This window comes from Miniopterus natalensis, chromosome 3, assembly GCF_054644295.1.
Source record: "Miniopterus natalensis isolate mMinNat1 chromosome 3, mMinNat1.hap1, whole genome shotgun sequence".
In the NCBI taxonomy this organism is placed as follows: domain Eukaryota; kingdom Metazoa; phylum Chordata; class Mammalia; order Chiroptera; family Miniopteridae; genus Miniopterus; species Miniopterus natalensis.
The window spans coordinates 92,276,558-92,291,001 of NC_142083.1; the positions used below are offsets into that span (position 1 = coordinate 92,276,558).

The following is a 14,444-nucleotide window of genomic DNA, read 5'->3' on the forward strand; positions in this document are numbered from 1 at the left end:
GTAGAATTTTCTTCTGTGTCCTGCCAGAATAACATAGCTGGGATAGTGCCACTGGCAGCATGTAGGGGGCAAGCCATCAGCCATGACCTTCGCAGGGGTAACTGTGCATCTCAGAGTTAATTCTGTCTGTGTTTCTCAAAGCGCGTCTGTGGACCCACCCTGCATCAGAATGACTGGTTCCTGGGCCCCACCTGTCCTCCTGATTCAGAAGCTCTTAGAGCAGCAATTTTCAACTTGTTTCACTTCATGGAACACATAAACTAATTATTAAAATTCTGCGACACACCAAAAAATATATTCTATTTTTTTGTTGATCTGACAAAAAAAGGGTTATACAGTAGTTTTGATTCATTCACACCACACAAGTATTGTCATTTTTTTGTTTGACAATCTAAGGGAAAAGAGGTCAGTACCCCTGACTAAACAGTGAGGTTTTAAAAATTCTTGTGGCACATTGGTTGAAAATTGCTGTCTTAGAGGAAGGGTGGGGACTCTGTTTCTCTGGTCACTATTAATTGTGAAGCCTCAGTTATTTTCTTTCTCAGTTTCCCAGTGTATGTCACCTAATTCCCTCTAAGGCAGTTCAGGATAATTGCCAAATAGATGGTCTCGTTCTTTCTCTTATACTAGAATCTGCGGTTTTAAACAAGCTCCTCCAGTAACTGATGTAGAACACTGATTTTCAACCTGTGTGCCACAAGAATTTTTTTAAACATGCACCACCTGACTATTTAGTCAGGGGCACTGACCTCTTTTCCCTTAGATTGTCAAGTGAAAAAATGACAGCAGCCAGCACAGCAATAACCGTCCTGTGTGAATGAATCAAAATTATACCTATATTTTTGTGTCAGATTGGCAAGAAATTTTTTTGTGTGTGTGCTGCAGAATTTTAGTAATTAGTTTATGTGTGCCATGAGATGAAAATTGCTGATGTAGAATAATGTTTTCAGAGCCACTGGTTCACTGCAGTGTGAGTGACCTGATGCCCAGCTGTCCCTCTGTGGCGTGGGCTTACTTTGTTGGTCTTTGTGTTCACTGTAGCACTTCAGAAGGCTTCCCAGTCCTGCCCCTCCCTCCCTCATTAGTCTTATTCTCTCATAATTTTCTGTCGCCTGTATATAGTCTCTGATCAGTAAGGGATCAAGGCGTGAACTGACCAAACAGGGTTAAGCCTTATGTACTCAAGGGCTTCCCTGCAGAGAAGCTCATATTCCCGTAACATTGCACACTAGCCCCTTGTCCTTCACAAGCAGGGATTTAAAATCACTGGTGGTCTGATATTTCCCTCTACCCTAGGACTAAGGAGGGTGCTTCTGTTCCTTGTGGAAACAAATGAGTAGTCATGTCAGATCTTCACCATGAGAGCAGTTTCTGTAGCAAATCATTCTGTGACTATGAACTGTGCCTCAATAATTGAGTTGGAAAACATGGGAAAAGGTGGGGAAGTAAACATTTGTTAATAATTATTAGTAATCCGAGTGTTTGTATAATTTTAGGTATTTATTTCTGTTACTCATCTTATTTGCCTTCACCTGAGAAAATGTGTTTATGGTGCCCTTGAAGAATAACTTTTAGTCTAAATTCTTACTAGTAGCTGTATAAATCCTTTCTACTGCCTAAGCTCATCTCCTTTTGGCTGGGAAACATAGCCTAAGCACAAAATATATGTTACAAATATCGGGAAACTATAAATTGAGAAAATTTAATGAAGTCCTTTGATGTCAGGCACAACCGTAGGTATTGCAAGAATTCAATTAAGGTTACTTAACTTTGTTTCCTATATGGGTTTTCATTAACCAACAGTGTCTTTACTGGAGTGTGATTAGTATTGCCCTTTCTTCAGTGAAACCTTCTAGGTGGAAGCATAAATTATCTCCAGAGATAATTCAGCTCTTTCATTTCATGTACCGACCCAATAGGAAGGTTCCTCTTGTCTAAGCAAGTTGGGCTGCATACCTTCAAGCAACTTATGTCAGAACTTCTGCCTGCCTATTAGAAGCACATACTGGGGATGTTTACCAGGCATTTCTGAGAAATGAAGTGACTGTTAGAAGAACTTGGTAGATAGTACATTTAATAGATCTGGATGGGGACAGCCATAGCTACCAAAGTTATAAATATAATAATTTATTGTATCTGAAGAGTCGTGAACCATGGCAGTCTTTTCATGGCCCTAATCACCCCAACTTTTACCTTTTCCACAATCATCTGAAATGGCCCTAAGGCTCAAGTCACTAAAACCAATTTGTTAGTGAAATGGTTAATTTGCCAGGTGATCAAAAACTTAACTATAGCCTTGGCTGGTGTGGCTCTATTGGTTGGGCAGCGGCAGCTATATCAAGAGGTAGTTGGTTCGATTTCCTGTCAGGGCACATACCCAGGCTGTGGTTTGATCCCTGGTAGGGGGTGGGCAGGAGGCAGCCAATGAAGGTTTTGCTCTCACATCGATGTTTCTCTCTCTCTCCCCCCCCCTTCCTTCCTCCCTCTTCCTTCCTCTCTCTAAAAATCAATGAAAATGTTTTTTAAAAGTTAACTGTAATAAATACTTTTGAAGAATCTGTCTTTATATATTGATAGTATGCAAGAAGAATATTTCTTAAAAGTTTTGTCTGTTTTTGCTTTTTTTTGTTTGTTTATCCTCACATGAGAATATTTTTTTCCATTGCTTTTCGGGGGGGGGGGGGGACATAGATGCGAGAGAGACGCATCAACCGGTTGCCTCCCTCACATGCCTGGACTGGGGGCAGCGAGCGGGGAGCAAGCCTGCAACCAAGATATGTGCCCTTGACCAGGAATCAAACCCAACACCCTTCAGTGCACAGGCCGATGCTTTAACCACTGAGCCATACCAGCCAAGGCTCCTTAAAAGTTTTTATTACATTGGTAATTCTTCTGAACTGGTCATTTGGTCAATGGGCCTGATGCCTTTTAAGACCCTTAATTCAGTTGAGATCTGCTGATCTGGTTGGCCCCATCACATTGGCTATTGGAATTGATCCAGCACCCTTTTCTACCTTGTAGGGTTTCTTTGTGCAGTAGCTGGTAACCGCTCACTCCTCCTTGGAGAACCAACTCTCCAGTTCAAAAGGAATTGTCTTGGGGCAGGGTAGAGAGTTGGGGGGAGGGGGTGTCTATCCACTTATCAGTCCCCCTACCTTTGCCCTTTTGTCTTGCTCATCAAGTTTTCTTTCTTGACTTAGCCTTTTGTTTTACACTATAAGATCTCAGTGTTCTGATTTGGAAAATTATTTAGAAATCATTTTGTTCCAACTTAAAATAATTTTAAGTTATTTTCCTATTGAGTTTAAATTTTAAATTGTAAGGTAATTTTTTTTTTTTTTTAATCAATAAACACCAAGCAAAAACAAAGAAAGCACAAGACACATTATTCTGTCCATCTAAAGCAGCTATGTTTCTTACCAGTTGATCTTTATCATCTTAGAGGTGATTATCACTTCTTCCAAGTTTGATAGATGTTTGCATATAATAAATATTTTCTTTATTTTATTACTCCAGAGCTTTGCATACCCAGCTGTTCTAAGGCCCTTCTGAGGGAATCAGAACAAGCAAATATTGCAGAGCAATCCCTTGTCCCACCTGGTGTTCACTTTGGTGTCATTTTCCACTTTAACTGGAGGTTGGGGAGAAGCCAAGTTTCCAGGTGGGCCAGAGGAGGATGTCAGGGGAGTATGGGTCTGTATCCCATCAGTGACATGAAATTTGGGGCCAGGTTGTTCTGAAGGTCTGTCTGTAGGGATTCCAGCCTGATGTGGATTTGGGGCAGTGGTTTGTGTGGTGGGGAAGAAGCACTTTCATCCCCCATTCTGTCTTGGTCAAGTTGTGCTTGTTACTGTTTGCACTGGAGTCCTTTGCAGCCATTATAACCTATTCTTAGACACTTAATGGAAAATAACTTATTTTTCTAGGAAGAGAGCCAGGATAAACTATTATACAGTAGGTACTCCTGTGCACATCTGTGATTATATCCTTATAATGGAATATAGGCCATATGGAAAAATGGGGTTGGTGTTGATTATACAAACCTATGTAACAATAGCAATTCTAATAAAAGTACATGTTAGATTCCTTTAAAAAGTTAAGGAATACCACAGAAATATAAAAGATTTGCCTTTCAAGATCGTTTGATGAATATGGGTAATGATGATTGAGCTGTGGTGACAAATGATACATGCAAAGAGCCTGTGACCAAATCTAGTGAAGATGGGAGTGGAGTGAGTGGGCTGTACCCCTACAGCCACTGGGTCACTGTGATCTGTGTTCACCTGCTATTATTTAGGGCTCAAAATGCTAGCATGCAGGGAGAGTCAAGGTTGAACCAGTGTGACTCCCACACTGTGCTAGCCTTTTCCTTCCATGATTAGGAATTACATGTGAGCTGACTTGAGTTCCAGAAATGCATACTGCATATATTTTAAGGCTTTTGATGGAAACTGTTAGATTGCCTTCCAGCAAATGCCATGCACCAGGTCACCAGTATTACACGATGCTCACGAGGCTGGGCTTTGATAGCAAAAGATGGTGTCTCATTACTTTGATTTGCAATTTAAAAAATATTTATGTTTTTATTGATTTCAGAGAGAGGAAGGGGGAGAGAGAGAAACATCCATGATGAGAGAGAGTCATTGATCAACTGCCTCCTGCACTCCCCTTACTGGGGGTTAAGCCAACAACCTGGGCATGTGCCCTGACCAGGAATCAAACTGTGCCCTCCTGGTTCATAGGTCGACGCCCAACCACTGAGCCATGCAGGCGGGCTGATTTGCAATTTTTTAAATTACTGTTTAAAATTAAAGTACTTGATGTTTAGAGGCATACTTTTTTTTTTTTCTAGTTACTTAGTTCCTGTCCATTGCCAGTTTTTCTGTTAGAGTCTCTTAGAACACTTTATAAAGCAAGGTGATCCAGGCCTCTGTCAAGGTGGGTGGCAGAGAGGTTAAGGGTGGGGGCTCTACTGCTAGACCACCTGCTCCATCTCACTGACTTTACCACCTGGACAAGGTACACACCTCTGGGCCTCAGTTGCTTCTCCTGTAAGGTGGTTCTGACCCTGAGTTAGTTTCTCCCTTGGAGATTGGGTATGAAATGAGCACTGAACACAGAGCTTGGCATGACACAAAGTACTTGAGAAATAAAGACTGCCCAAGAGGAAGAGAAGAAATAATAACTTGTATTATTAATTTGCTTTGTCTTGTGTGTTGAGTATTTTTTTCCTAGTTTGCCGATAGCCTTTACATTTATTCTCATGGCTTTGGTCCTGGAGGGAAGTGTGAGTTCTCCTATAGTCTTTCCTCTTGCACTTCCCTTTATGGCATGGCCAATCACTGCATCAGGATCACCTGTGGGCCTTTTTCTTTAAATGTTGTCTTATTCTCGCTGTAAAAGTACATGCATGTTCATTCTGGAAAATCTGGGAAAAGTATAAAGCTAAAATTAGTAATGAATCCCCTATGGAACTTTAACAAGTAGAACTGCTTCTGGCTCCACCCTAGATTTTCCAATTAGTTTCTGGGAGGGAAGAATGGGGAATCTGTATTTGAAGCGGTTGTTACTGGGGATTGGTTAGGAACCACTGCTTTACATTTTTTTGATGAAGGTCTTTACCACCTTTGTATTACAAAATATTCATCTTAATTACCTTCTAGTACCTTTACAATTTTATTTTTTATCTTTATCATTTTCTACTGATTCTTCTGAATTCTTTTTCCCCCAAAGTAGAATGTTTTTTAGTTTTAAAAATAGTAGATGCTTGTAAAATAGTCAAACAGTACATGATCCCATCTCTGTCCAAAGATAACCACCAGATAATATTAGAGTTTTTCTAAGAATGGGTACAAACATATAAAGTTAATAAAGAAAAGTATAAATGACTTTATAGTACTGTTCTATAACTTTTTCTTTTTTAGCTCAGTAAGTTAGAAAGAGCTTTTCATGAAGGTATAATGGTCTAATGTGTTATTATTATTATTATAGCAATCACTTTATTATGTCTCACAATTTTTTGTAAGTCAGGAATTTGGGCAGGCCTCAGCTGGGCCATTCTTTTGTTCCACATGACTGTTCTTGGGGTATCTTGAGGTCTGACTTATTTTTCATGACTGCCTATTATTTCATTAGGTTTGTTTCCGTAATTTGTTTAATTAGTCTACCTTTGAAAGGCATTTAGGAGTTTTCCAGTTCTTTTTGTTTGTTTGTTTTCACCTGAGGATATTTTTTCCATTGCTTTTCAGAGAGAATGGAAGGGGGGGGGGAGATACACACATCAATAGGTTGCTTCCCACATGTGCCCTGATGGGAGCAGGATCGAACCTGCAACCAAGGTATGTGCCCTTGACCAGGAATCAAACCCAAGACTCCTTGGATGCACGGGCCTGCACTCTACCACTGAGCAGCACTGGCCAGGGGAGGAGTTTTCCAGTTCTCAATGATTTAATCAAGGTGTGATGCCTGTCTTTGCACATGCATTTTAATGTGCTAGTTTATAGCTGCTTTCCTAGTAATAAATCATAAGAAGTGGAACTACTGGATCAAAAGAAATGCACATTTTTCTTTTTGATACATGTTGCTTTCCAAAGCCATACTAAATTGCATTTTCACCAAAGTGCCTAAGAATTGCTATTTCTCTATATCCTTATTAATACCAGTTATTATATTTTTATCTTGTTCACATTGATAGGTGAAAAATGCCCTTTGTTCTAGTTTCATTTCTTTAATGATTAGATAGAACTTTTTAAAACAGCTTTTTTGAGATATATTTATACAGTTTAAATGCCCCCCTTTAAAGTATAGATTTACTAGTATTTAGTATATTGTGCAACCATCATCTCAGTCAATTTTAGACCAGTTCATCACGCCAAAAAGAAACCCTGTACCGTTAAGTTACTCCCCATTTCCCCTGATCCCTCAGCTGGAGACAACCACTAATCTCTTTTCTGCCCTTATGCATTTATCTATCTATGCTGGGCATTTTATAGAAATGGAATTATACAATATGTGCTCTTTTGTGGCTGGCTATTTTGACTGAGCACAGTGATTTTTCAACCTTTCTCATCTCATGGCACACATAACCTAAGTACTAAAATCCTGTCACACACCAAAAAATATTTTTTTCCAATCTGACCCAAAAAAAAAAAAAAAAAAAAAGTATAATTTTGATTGATTCACACTAGACAGCTATTGTTGTGTTGGCTGTTGTGATTTTTTTTTTTTAATTTTTATAATCTAAGGAAAAGAGGGCAGTGCCCCTGACTAAATAGTCAGGTAGTGAATGTTTTAAAAATTCTTGAGGCATACCAGTGTACCTGCCATGGCACATCAATTGAAAATCGCTGACTTAGCATAATGTTTTCAAAGTTTATGTTGTAGCATGTGTCGGGCATTTGAGATGTCTCCACTTTTTGGCTGTTCTGAATAATGCTGCTTACAAACATTTGTGTACACAATTTTGTGTCAACATATATATACTTAGTAGGGTAATTGCTGGGTCATATGGTAATTCAAGTTATAACCTTTTGATAAACTGCCAGACTGTTCTGTTTTGTTTTGGTTTGGTTAATCCTCACATGAGGATATTTTTTCCATTGCTTTTCAGAGAGAGTGGAAGGGGGGGGGGGGGAGGGAATGAAAGAAGCATCGATGTGAGAGAAACACATCTACAGGTTGTCTCCTGCACATGCCCTGATGGGAGCGGGAGCAAACCCGCAACCAAGGTATGTGCCCTTGACCGGGAAGCAAACCGGAGCCCCTTGGGTCCACCTGCAGGCTGGCACTCTAACCACTGAGCACACCGGCCAGGGCAACTGCCAGACTGTTTTCTAAAGTGGCTGCTCAATTTGACATTCCAGTAGTGTTTAAGAGTTTTACGTTTTTTCACATGCTCACCAATACTTGATACTGTATTTTTTTAATTGTAGCCATCCTGGTGGGTACAAAGTGGTTATCTCATTGTGGTTCTGATTTGCATTTCCTTAATGGCTAATGGTGTTGAGCATCTTTTCATGTGCTCCTTGACCAGTTATATATCTTCTCTGTGAAAATGTCTGTTTGTATCTTTTGCCCATTTTTAAATTAGATTGTCTTTTTATCATTGAGCTGTAAGAGTTCTTTGTATATTTTAGATATGTCCCTTATTACATTTGTGATTTGCAAATACTTTCTCTAATTCTTTCACTTTCTCCATAGTGTCCTTTGAAGCATAACAATTTTTTAATTTTTTAAAAGTTTTTTTTATTAATTTTTTCAGAGAAAGAGGAAAGGAGAGTGGGGGAGAGAGAGAGGAACATCCATGTGAGAGTGAAACATCCATCAGCTGCCTCCTGCACACTCCGACTGGGGATCAAGCCCACAACCTGGTCATGTGCTATGACTGGGAATAGAACCGGTGACCTTTCAGTACACAGGACGATGCCCAACCAAGCCACACTGGCCAAGGCACAATTTTTAATTTTGATGAAGTTCAGTTTATTTTTGTTGTTGTTGTTTGTGCTTTTGGTGACATATTTGAGAAGCAGTTGCCTAATCCAAAGTCATAATGATTTACTCCTATGATCTTTTTCTAAACATTTTATAGTTTTAGCTCTCACATTTGGGTCTTTTATTCATTTTGAATTAATTTTTGAGTTTGATGTGAAGAAGGGGTTCACTATCACTTTTTCACATGTGGCTATCCAGTTATTCTGTCCTTTTCATCATTAGTTGAAAAAGCTGTTCTTCTCTCCATTGAGTTTTCTTGGCACTGAGATACAGAACATTTTTTATAATAAGTGCTACAACCTTTCTGAAAAACAGTTCAGCAACATACAGGGTGGGGCAAAAGTAGTTTTACAGTTGTTCATATGGAAGAAAATATAGTAAATAATACAAGAATAAACTGCCCTGGCCAGGTGGCTCAGTTGGTTGGAGCATCATCCTGTATACCCAAAAAGGTTGCAGATTGAATTATTGGTGAGGACACATAGCTAGGTTGCAGGTTCGTTCCCATCAGGGCATGTATGCAAGGCAACCGATTGATGTTTTGCTCTCACATGAATGTTTCTCTCTCTAAAGTCAAAAGCATATCATTGGGTGAGGATTTAAAAAAAAGAAGCCCGGCCGGGTGTGACTCAACGGTTGAGCGTCAACCTAGGATCCAGGCAATCAGGGTTTGATTCCTGGTCAGGGCACATGCCTGGGTTGCAGGCTCGATCCCCAGTAGGGGGCATGCAGGAGGCAGCCGATCAATGACTCTGTCATCACTGATGTTTCTATCTCTCTCTCTCCCTCTTCTTTCCTCTCTCTGAAATCAATAAAGATATATTAAAAAAGAATAAACTCTGTTTCATGTGCTCAAAACCAACAGCCACCTGATTGGGGTGGGGTCCTAACACCACTTTAATAGTGTACCCCTGGATATTGGGATTTCAGGTGTTAATTATTTCCTTAGTAGTTCTGTTGCTTTATAAATTGTCCAGAGCATGTATATATTACTTTATAAGCAGGAAAAAATAAACATACAGAAAAGAGGCTGTTTGTCTTAGGAGTTGAGTACTAGCTACTCTAATCAGGTAGCGTGCTTCTCAGGTAGGACTTTGCTTTTGCTTCGGACCTTAGTTTGGCTTCCAAGACGGGGCTACTGATTGGAGCCATGCCGCTTTTCTACATTCTTATTTTCTCAGTTCTTATAAAAATAGAACCAAAACAGAAAACCCTGTAATTTTTTTAAAATGAGCTTTGGTTCATTAAGGAATATTTTTATAGTTTTTTTCCCTCCTAATTGCAAGAATATGGTTTTGATTCTTAATTTGAAAAGTCAGAGTGGTGGTGTACTTCAGGGGAGGCAGAGAGTGTTATAAAATCAAGTTGGGAGTGTTAGTGTCAGAACACTAGAGTTCATCAGAAAAGTGTTGGTAGTTTGTAAAAAAATTCAAGAAGACTCCATAGCTCACCTTTTCTGGGCCGGGGGTTGGGAGGGGAGTGTTGGTTGTTTGTTAATCACCACTTGAGGATATTTTTTCCATTGCTTTTTCAGAGAGTGGGAGGGAGGGAGGAAAAGACAGACACTGACGTGAGAGAGAGACATTGACCAGTTGCCTCCCACACGTGCCCCAACCGGGGGTGGGGAGCGAACCCACAGCCCAGGTACGTGCTTTTGACCAGGAATCAAATCCCTGACCCTTGGGTTCGCAGGCCGACGCTCTACCAATTGAGCCACATCAGCCACGGCTATAGCTCATCTATCCCATTTTCTTTGCAGTTAAGAGGTATAGTTAGTCTAGCTTGTTATTTTTAAAGGGTGAAAGCAACTAAACTATTTCTGTATCTTTAGCAGATCGTCAAATACGTTTTGAAAATATTGTGAGGTGTCTGAGTGGAAATTTTAATGGAAGGAAAAGCATTTCATAAGCATTAGCAATTGTACTGGATGGTCGTATTAAGGATAAGTGCCGTATTATTCTTTTAGGATTGGTAATGAATACTACAAGTATTGTCCTTCTGGTCACAAGTTAATGAAATCCAGAGGATGGCTCTGATTCTTCTGCTGCATCATATATTTTTCAATTAAGTTGAACCATATGAAATTGTCAATGTTTGGCCATTTGGGCCTACAAAAACAACAGTTTCATATGGTTTAACCTAATATAATACACAGCTTTTCCTGCATTTGTATGTATTGTAGAGTGAGTTGGGTTTTGGTTACTACAGTTACGAATAAGCATCATTTTCTTACTCTGAGACAGTCATACACAAGTGAACTTTAATCAGCCTCGCTTCTCAGTTGGTTTATTTCTTTGCTGCTTTGTCTTCCTTAAAGTTTCTGATGAATTCAAAAGAACCACACCAGCTGCCTTCTCTCTGTAGCCAGTATTATCCATCAGCTTTCACATTAGTTTGAAAAATAATTAATGAACATGAATTGGAACTCTAAAAGCTTATTAAAATGTTTATTAATTTGTTTTATTTTAGTCTCAGATGCAAACATCAGTGGGAATTGTACCCACACAAGCAATTGCAACGGGCCCCACTGCAGATCCTGAAAAACGCAAACTGATACAGCAGCAGCTGGTTCTACTGCTTCACGCTCATAAATGTCAGAGACGAGAACAAGCAAACGGAGAGGTTCGGGCCTGCTCTCTCCCACATTGTCGAACCATGAAAAATGTTTTGAATCACATGACACACTGTCAGGCTGGGAAAGCCTGTCAAGGTAAGTGCCATTTTCTGAAATCTTACTGGCAAAGCTTAGGATGAAATTTGTCCTTGTTATTAGCCAGCTCTCTTGTTCAAAGGTTCCCGCAACCTGTGTCTTTAAACACCATCCAGTCAGATGCCACTGGAATACTTAACTGCTGAAGAGAAAGGCTGTTTGGTTTTATAATAATACTCTGTGACCTTCTCTGGATGAGACTGTGCCCTGCATTTGTTCTTTTCCTCCTTTCTGTCACAGAAGACATTTGTCACTTAAGCACAGTCTTCCTTATAAATGTCTAGAGCACGGCTTGCTTTTGGGCAGTGTAGCACATGCACATGCATGCACATATCCTTTTCTCAGCCAAGAACATTTCTTGTAACTGTCATGTGTTCAGACTGCCAGGGCCTACTGCCTTGCTCCTTCACACTTTCGTCTTGAGGCCAATCAGGATACCAGGGAAGTTGTCCTGGGTGACTATCAGTCAACTGGGGAACTGTGCGCACTGCTTCATCTCTGCCACCTCCTCATTCCTGGTGGTGACTTGCACATCCTGTGCCCCCCGTTTCCCTTCTTCTGTGGCAATCCCTCGATTCTACCAAAGAAAGTGCTTCTTACTAACTGCTACTCTTTCCTCTGATCTTTATCCTCTTTCCTTTTCTTTCTTACGCTCCTAACCTTGGGGAGAATCTCTCCCTGGCCTCCATCTCTCCCTTCGTGACATTTGTGAGTCCCCAGCATAACCCTTATCCTGATGGAGAAGCCGAAGAGGGTTATGCCAGACCTTTAGAAAGAAATCACAATGCCTTAGTATGGAAGTGAAGGTAAAGACTGAGAATAACCAGGTTTAATTACTCTTTCAAGTACTTTGAAAAGTGCCCGGGGGTCCCCTTCAGAATCTCCGCTGACTTCGCATTTGCTTCTCTATCTGTATTTCTTCAACAAGAGTATTTAGATGGCTTCATCCTTAAACATAATAATTTTATTTTAAATAGTGACATTGCAGAATTATTTATTCTACCTTTCATTCCAGTTGTTCAGTACTTCAGGTCAAATAGCTTTTGTTTTGTTTTTGTTTTGTGGGCTGAACTTTAATCACCATCATTCATAACATTGCTTCTATGGGAAGTTTTCATTTGGAATTTTCAACAGTCACCTTACAAACTTTTTGGAAAACTGCCTGTTTGTAAGTTGAGGACTGCCTGTACTGTGTTATGGTTATCCTTGTTACCATTTTCTTATGGAACCTGGCATTATAATTTAGGTGTAATTGAAAGTGTGACGATTTGGATAGAAAAATAACATCTCGTTGTTTTTCTGGTCATAGTTGCCCATTGTGCATCTTCACGACAAATCATCTCTCATTGGAAGAACTGCACACGACATGACTGTCCTGTTTGCCTCCCTTTGAAAAATGCCAGTGACAAGCGAAACCAACAAAGTAAGTGAGCATTGGGGATAGAGAAGCTTGGAGGTGAGAAAATAAGCTATTTCTGAAGAGAATACAGAAGCATAGGTAGAAAGCAGGGCAGAAATTAATAACCATAAAATATAGTAGTGAGTGGAGACATACAGTGACAAAGGATGAAGCAAAGCTTAGTGAGTTGACAGATTCTCATCGTGCTCAGTGGGCGTGGTCATTTTGGAATTTCATTCCCTGCCACCTCTATCCCCGTTTTAGAATTGTCAGCAGTGGAGCAGTGGGAGAGGATTATTGCTGACATGACCACTCTTCCTGTTTCTTGACAGATACTCAGTATCTGAGGATTTGAATGTCGTGTCACTAATTGCAGTGACTCTGGGGGTGGAACAGGTGAAATAGAGGGACACTTGTTTTGGAATTGAAAACCTCTTACCCTAAAGTTAGGGGTCTGTGTCATAGACGAGTCAGGTAGGCTGGGTCAGTATAGAATCCCACAGGTAGATATTTGGGAGGTTTCCATCCCCCTTGGAGCTGTAGTTCCCAGTCCTGTTTGTATAACTACGATTTATTCAGCACAGATTGAGAGTCTCTGCCCCAGACTGGCTGCATTCTGATCATTCCCATTGTTTTGTCGTCTTTGGAGTCATCTGTGTAGCCTTTAACTGACTGATCAATTAAGCAGTGATCCCTGCTTAGGAGGCTTGTGTGTGGCTCCCCAGGGGTTCCCTGTAGCCCTGAGAGCAGTGAAAAGATGAGCATCTTTTCCCAATTTCAAGTCTTCCTGTCATGTTAGAGGTAAAACTGTGGTCTTTGGGTGTGTCCCTCAGTTTGGACTGATAGGACGTGCTCTTCGATATCATGTCACCCCTCTGGCCAAGCTGCTCCCTGTGACTTTGAACACAGCACAGTCTTCTACTCTTCCTCCATCTTGTCTGTGCCAACTTGCCACCCTCCCCTGTTTGTAGTTACATGTTCATTTCTCTCATTCTTCTTGATCATCTTCCTCAAGACCCCACTGCTACCTGGAGAGTGTGTGCTGCTTTTCTTTCTGGTTATTTGCGAGTGGCACAAGGAAAGATGGAAAAGCACATTGTTCCTAAGTGTCAGGGAGTGGAGCACCAGTGATAACCCATGTGCTTTTCCCTTAAGTCCAGCTCACCTCCCTCCTGAGAGGATGTTTAGTGAGCTTACTCTGCTCAGCAGTGTCCCTCTCACATAGGAGAGACATCCTGGGGTCATGGGCCTGTTACTTTCCTTCCCTCTCTACAGAAGGAGTCATACTAAGTTTCCTTTCAAAGTCATTTTCCAAAATGAGTTAAATTTTTGATTTCCAAAATTTGAATTAATACAATTTTCCAGGACATCTTTTATATAAAGTGAAAGTCTAGGAATATGGGTCTTCTAGAACAAGATATTTGGGACAATAGTTTTAGTAGAATACAGTCTGTTTTTCCTCCAAGTCAGTATAAAACCATTTTTTAAACTAGTATATTGTGATGGTTACAGTTCCTTGTGTTTTAGGTTGCATTTCAGTAATAGGCTTTTTAAGTGCTAAAATATTCATTTGAGTTTATAGTTGTACAGTATCAATTCTATGAATAATGAGTTAAGCCTTCATTCTGAACTTTTAATTGGGGGTGTGGTTTTTCTGGGACCTTTTGTTTTTAGTATGTATCACCATGACAATTGTAAACTTCTATGATTTCTTTTTAAGAAACACTTATGTGGTTTTTTGTGTGTTTTTTTCTGTTTAAAGAAATGTATGTGGGTTTTCGTGTGTGTGTGTGTTTAAACGTCCTTATAACTGTCTGGCTGTTGTGACAATTAATCCGGTGCATG

At 40.2% G+C, this 14,444-nt stretch overlaps 1 protein-coding gene across 2 annotated transcripts in view; it reads left to right on the top strand.

Annotated features, from left to right (window-relative positions):
• The window catches only part of CREBBP (CREB binding lysine acetyltransferase), a 133,414-nt gene that overhangs the window by 64,998 nt on the left and 53,972 nt on the right, over nt 1–14,444 (top strand). For both annotated transcript variants that reach the window (XM_087815683.1, XM_087815682.1), the window contains exons 4-5: nt 10,960–11,200; nt 12,510–12,623. In XM_087815683.1, the coding sequence (XP_087671809.1) occupies nt 10,960–11,200; nt 12,510–12,623 (355 nt within the window). The remainder of the gene's footprint in view (nt 1–10,959; nt 11,201–12,509; nt 12,624–14,444) is intronic.